Genomic DNA, 6745 nt, shown 5'->3' with positions numbered 1-6745 from the left:
AATTTAAAGTGTGTCTTATTTCAGCATTATCTCTGCTTGATCTTGCCCCCACTTCTCTGCTTAAGAAATGCTCATCCATAATTAGTATTCCTGTTGCCTCATTGGTAAATCCATGTTTCATTTCAAGTTCTGTCCCTACTGTCCTCAAAACTGCTGCAGTTATCCCAATCCTTAAAAAAACCTGACCTGGATCCTTCCTTTCTCTCCAGTTACAGGCCTATCTCTATTCTCCCTTTTCTGGCTATGGTGATGGAACGCGTGGTTGCTACACAACTCCATGCTTTTCTTTAGTGGGTACAATGGTTCATGACCCCCACATCACACACCCAGCATTTAAGGCAATTTCATCACGTCTTGAGTAATATGCAGCCAGCTGGGATTTGTGCTGGGCTGACCAGCCATTCAGTGTGGCAGCATACACCTGAGACAGGATCTTGTCATGTTTTGTTTCTGTTTTCACCATGTCTGCCGTGACGGGCAGACTTTCAATCTGGCTGATGGAGATCATATCTATTGTTTCCTCATCTCCAAACTCATCTTTTTCAGCCTCCAGTGGCAGTCGTGACAACCCATCTGCATTTGCTTGGCAGGCCGTACGTTTGTACTCAATCTTGTACCTGAGTCCACCTAAAAACAAAGCCCAACACTGCATTCGGGCAGCAGCTGTGGCAGGAACTCCTTTCTGCAGGCTGAAAATTGAGGTTAGCGGTTGGTGGTCTGTGACGAGGATGAATTCCCTACCAAAAAGATACTGGTTGAACCTTTTTACACCCCACACTAGACTCAATGCCTCCTTATCAATTTGGGCATAATTCTCCTCAGCTGCAGAGAATAAGCGTGATTCAAAAGCTATAGGCATCTCTATGCTATCTTCCATGACATGAGACATCACTACTCCGATTACGTATGGAGAAGCATCACAAGCCAACTTGATTGGAAGGGACGAATTCAAGTGGCTGAGGACTGTGTCAGATGTCACCAGTTGTTTTGCTTCTTGAAATGAATGTTCACATTCTTTGGACCATTTCCACTGTTTGCCAGCTTGTAATAGCTCATTGAGTGGATGCAAAACAGTTGCCAGGTTTGGAAGAAAATTATTGCAATAATTCACAAACTCCAGGAAGGATCTTAGCTGTGAAACATTTTGTAGTTGTGGTGCCGTCAATACAGCCTGAATCTTGTTTTGACATTTGTGCAACCCTTGGGCATCTATAGTGTGCCCGCAATACCTGACACTGGGCTTCAGGAACTCACATTTGCCTCGCCTGGCTCTTAGTCCATACTCTTCTAACCTTTTCAGAACCTTTTAGGGGTTTTCTAAATGCTCTTCATCTGTTGCTCCAGTGATAATAATGTCATCTAAATAGCACTGGACGCCTGGAACTGACTGAAGGATCTGATCCATTGCTCGTTCCAATTAGCTGGGGCAGATGCTACCCCAAACACCAGCCTGTTGTAACGATAAAGACCCTTTTTTGTATTAATGGTCAGGACCACTTTAGAGTCTTCCTCTACTTCCATCTGGAGGTATGTATCTGCTAAATCTAACTTTGAAAAATTTTGCCCACCCAACAAACTGGCAAAAATGTCCTCAATTCTCAGCAGAGGATACTGTTCAGCCTGCAGCACAGGATTAATGGAGACCTTAAAGTCCCTGCAGAGCCTGATTGTGCCATTTCTCTTTACTATTGGTAAAACTGGGGTTGACTATGGACTCCAGTCTACTTTAGAAAGTATGCCATCTGCCTCCAACCTATCCAATTCCTTTTCAACCAGGGGTCGGATGGCATAGGGTACTGGACGTGCCTTGTGGAACCGTGGGGTGGCACCACTCTTAAGTACAATTTTAGCTCTAATGTGCCTGATGAGTCCCAGTGCCAATCTTAAATATAGGGCCAGCGTTTCTTAGTATCAGCTCTGGTTCATTTCAGTGGTCTGTTGCACAACAAGGAAAGCACAAAGGTTTTTAATCTCTCTCTATAGTCAACTCCCAGCTTTCTTAACCACTCACGGCCCCATAATGGTACATCTCTATTCAGTATTATGTGTAAATGAAGTACCTCTTTCTTTCCATTATACTCTACTGTCACATGCAGCACTCCAATAGGCATAACCTTTTCACCTGTGTATGTTCTGAGAAGAACAGAAGAGGGGTTCAGCTTCTCCTTCTTGAAATACACCTTGTAATCTTTCAGTGACATAACTGAAACAGCTGAGCCAGTGTCCAATTCCATTTTTACCACCTGGCCATTTATCTTGAGAGTGTGAGCCAGACTGCCTGCTTGTCTTTTCCACTAAGGCTTAATAATTCCAGACTGGCTAATGCATCTTCACTGTCAATGTCAGAGACTTCTGCAACATTATGCACATTTGTCAATTTGCTGTGATGCGTTTTATTTTCCGCACACATTTTGCCTTTCCACTACAACAAACTCTTTGAATATGGCCCGTTTTGTGACACTGTCTGCACTCTTCATTTTGAAATCAGCACTGTGAGGGAAGGTGGGACTCGTGTCCCTAGGGATAGCAGGGCCTTTAATGCATTTTGTTTTGCTTAGCTGACACCATTTTATTCACCCTGCTCACATTCAGTCCTCTTTGTAGTTCAAGTGCATCTTTAGCTGCAGTTTCCATTGAAATAGCAATTTCTACTGCCCGTTTAAATGTCAAGTCTGCCTCAGTTAACAACCTCTTCTGGATGAAGAATTCCACAAACCAAACGATCACGCAATGCATCGTTTAGCCCGTCACCAAACTGACAATATTCTGATAACTTCTTCAGTTCTGCCACATAAACCGAAATTGTCTCTCTCCCTCGTTCGGATTACGCTTATGGAATCTGAAACGTTCCGCGATCAGTATCGGCTTTGGTGACAAATGATCCCACATTACACGGACTAAGTCGTTAAATCGTTAAAACTTTTCTCAGCGGGTTTGTCTGGGGCAGTTAAACTATAGAGGAGGCCATAAGCTTTCCCTCCCATGACACTCAGTAGCACAGGAACGTGCTTTTCAGATGGAATATCATTTGCAGCGAAATACGGTTGCAGCCTTTCAATACACATGTTCCAGTCTTTGGCGGAACAATCAATACCATCTATCTTTCTGATGTACGACATGTTTGCAACTTATCGTACTCACGTTGCACTATCGTGTCGAGTCCTTTGATTTTCTGCTTACTCGCTGCGGTTCTCACTGCACTTATTCAGTGTCACAGTGCTCAAAATTATATTCTTGATCTCGTCGCCACTGTCATGTATTCGTGATGCAGTACACTATCATAACCTTTTCCTTTGATAAGAACGGACGAGCAGACAGCGTGTGCCTTTTTCTTTCGCGTCTTTATTGAACTAACAAAATGTGCAAGGCATTAACAATCATATGTGTCAACCCACAATCAGACATCAGTAGCTGAACTGAAATGCACACTTATACTGATATATAACATAACTCACTTGATTTATTTTTCATACTTTTAGCATTTAAGCAAGTTATGTTAAAGTGTTATTAATTCTTCTTCCATGATGTAAACCTGATCCATACTATTCCCTGACTCCTTTTCCCTAATTTAAACAATCTTCGACTAACCTACTCATATATCTTCCCAATACATTGGCGCCCCTCTTGTTCAGAATGATGTCTGCTAGTGATGATGCTAGGGGGTTTTGATACATCCTTTCAGCATTCATTGTCATGTGCCCCTTTTTCTGTCCCACTCATCGTCAAATATTATGATCCAACTGTAGGAGCAAATGTCACAGAAAAGAGGAAATAACAGGAAGATGATAGCAATAAAGACAAAAATATTTCTTAGAAAAGTTTAATCTCACAATGTAGAACTTTTTTTGAAAGAAGAATAAGAATTGATGATAAAAAAGACCAACTAATTAAACAATTGCAGGTAAAATAATGAATCGATTGTGAAACTGCTTGCGATAAAAACTCTGAAACATTTCAAAAGCACTAAGCCCTAAATCTTACAGGCATGTGAATGCAGTCAAACAAGGAGCATTTTATATTTGCTTTTCTGAAAGCATACTTTGGGGTATTCTTACGTTCTGGATAATATGTTTAAGTGACTGCAAGTCTGAGTTAAACACGTTGCACAGGTAAAATAAAAATATAAATGTAATCGGTTTGAAATAATTAACAGTTTTGAGTGCTAACAAAGGGAAGTAAAGCTCAATTAAAAATGGTCTCCAATTAAAAGCCTTCATGTGTAGTTGGGAATTGAGATGGAATTAAAACTAGCAGCTAATGAGATTTCTCCCAGTTCCATGTAAAATATGAAAACATACAGGAGATATTAAGTACATGTGTTAACTATTAAGAATACTCTTGAAGTGTCTATTTTCTATTTGTTAATATTTATTTATTTATTTTGTTCTGAGGAAAAAAACTAAAACAAATAAGTAAATTTATGAGACCTTTTTTTAAGTAGACGGGCCCGTGTGAGTTTCGGCGCTGCAATCAGCGGCTTCTCCAGCTGGCAGGGCGCACGTGCTCAGAGGGGCGGAGTCGCCGTCGGTTCATAAAGAGGAGGGGACGAGGCAAGGAGTCAGCTGTTGGTGTTCTTGTTTTGTTAACTGAGTTTGAATAGTACCTATTTCGTTGTCTCTCCACGATGTGTGCCTGTGTTGAGGATTATAACAAGGTGCTAAATTTCTGGGCTCCCGTGGAGGCTAATCCCAAACTTTATGGAGAGATTATTCTTCAGCGGTAACTTTTTTATTTTTTTAATTTAGTAAATTTTTAATTCAGTTTGCTTTCTGTCGGAAATGTTTGGCTTTTTCATTTTAAGGTCTTACATCTTTCAGTTTTGTGGCTAAATTGTGTTTAGTGTTGCAATTTTCATTGTTCACAAATCCCTCCAGACTTGTATTGGCATTTAAATAGGCAGAATGTGAGTGCAGTGAATGACTGAATGTTTGCTGACAAACTGGATGGTGCGATAGTCCAGTGTGGAGTGCTCATGATCTCCTTAAACACTTGTGTGGAGCTTTGTCTGCTCTTGTGTAAACACGTTGTTGCTCTAAATAGTTTGTATTATCTTTTTAAGATGCCCATGCTATTGCAGGTGAATGGATGGTATTTATTTTTCTTCCTGCTCTCATTATCCTCAGCTTGTTTGAAACCAATCCAGATGTTCAGAAGCTGTTCCCCAAGTTTGCTGCCCTTTCCAAGGAGCAACTGCAGAACAATCCTGACCTCCAGACCCATGGGGAAATTGTTGTCCGCAAGCTGACAGAATTTCTGAAAAAGAAACGGGAACACCAGGAACTTGTGAGTGATCTGGCAAAAAGTCATTCCCAGCAGCACAAGATCCCTCGGGTCAATTTTCAGGTACTTGCTGGTCATAATGGCTTGATCTGATGGCAGTCCTCAGTGGAATGTAGTAATAGTGCTGGGTTTGGGACTTAATCCTACTGTGGTGTTTAAGGTTTTTATTTAATCAGGAGGTTAATGACTTTAGAGAAGCTTGTTTCCGTAGCCTTAATGATCATGCAATTGCCCATTCTGCCCCTATCCTTAAGAATGCATTTACAACCCTCTTTAAATTTCATGGTCCCCAAATGGAGTCATACAGACTTGGATGTTGGTTTAATTTACAGAAAACTAATTTTTTGAGTAGAGTGTCAATAGCTGGCTAAATTCCTACCTTGTACTGAAGCTTATCTGGCATAGCTAGGGTGACACATGTGACCACCAAAAAGGTTTGAGTTAATGGTGTATACCAAAACTTCCACAGTCCAAGTATCCCCCTCCAAGTTTAATTAATTCAAAGGAAAATGGTTTACAGAAATCGGTTTATTCTCTTTAAAGGCTTCCATCAAGGTAGCTTCTTTAATTGCATGACCACACTCTATAGTTTATACACCCATTTCAATTTTTTTGCAATTGGGGGTATATAGAGTTAGATAGATTAGAACTAATTAACAATATAGTATTAATGAGCTGTTATGTTTGCTTATAACCAATAAACCTATCTATGAAAGCTTGCATTAGATTATACAAAGACTGGCTCTTGCATCAAGTTTTTTTTGGTTGCACTGTTGGTTATTGGTCTTCAACTTTTGTATTGGACTAAGCATAGCCATCAATTCAACACCTGTCCAAACTACTGCAGTGTCTTCCTAGAATTGTGCCTTTAAGGTAACTGCACTAGATGAGGCATTTTACTGTCTACATCTTCCATGATGTGAAGTTCTAAGCCTCAAACTCCTGAATTGGGCTAGCAACTGTAACAATGAGTTGTCATTTTTCCTTTCCAGATCATCAGTGAAGTCATTGTCCTAGTGGCAGCAGAGAAGATTGATGGCTTTGGTCCTGATGCTCTAACAGCAATGAAGAATGTGCTGAAGGAGTTTCAAACTGAAATGGGAGCTTGCTATGATAAACTAGGATTTGATAAATGATCGTATTTTGTGTAAGCTGTCTTAATTGGATGCTTTTTTGGAGCTCTTGTATAAATAAAACTACTTCAAAAGTAAAGGGATGCCTGGGGTTTTCTATTTGACTAACTGATCGTAGAGGCTGTATATATTCTCTAGAGTGTTTAGAAGCTAAAATCCTCCTTTCTAGACAGAAGGTGGTCATTAACACCAGGATTTCTACCCCTATGGTACAATGTGTAGACTATTTTGGACTTTGGATGCAATGTCTAAATGACAACTACAACAACTCTGATCCAAAGGGAGGACTGAATGATCTCTGAGGTTCTCTGCCTTTGGTTTGATAACTTCAG

General features: G+C 40.4%; 1 protein-coding gene across 1 annotated transcript; it reads left to right on the top strand.

The window, feature by feature from the left end:
* The first annotated feature begins 4543 nt into the window (after positions 1-4543).
* LOC120521443 (myoglobin-like) lies at positions 4544-6492 on the top strand. The gene is made up of 3 exons (XM_039743043.1): positions 4544-4719; positions 5124-5343; positions 6273-6492. The coding sequence occupies exons 1-3, from the start codon at positions 4625-4627 to the stop codon at positions 6414-6416; spliced, it is 459 nt and encodes a 152-aa protein (XP_039598977.1). The 5' UTR covers positions 4544-4624; the 3' UTR covers positions 6417-6492.
* Positions 6493-6745: the final 253 nt, after the last annotated feature.

The sequence above is a fragment of the Polypterus senegalus genome, unplaced genomic scaffold (assembly GCF_016835505.1).
Source record: "Polypterus senegalus isolate Bchr_013 unplaced genomic scaffold, ASM1683550v1 scaffold_1420, whole genome shotgun sequence".
NCBI lineage: Eukaryota > Metazoa > Chordata > Cladistia > Polypteriformes > Polypteridae > Polypterus > Polypterus senegalus.
Note: the sequence above shows the minus strand (reverse complement) of the source record. Positions and strands in the feature narration are given on the sequence as shown.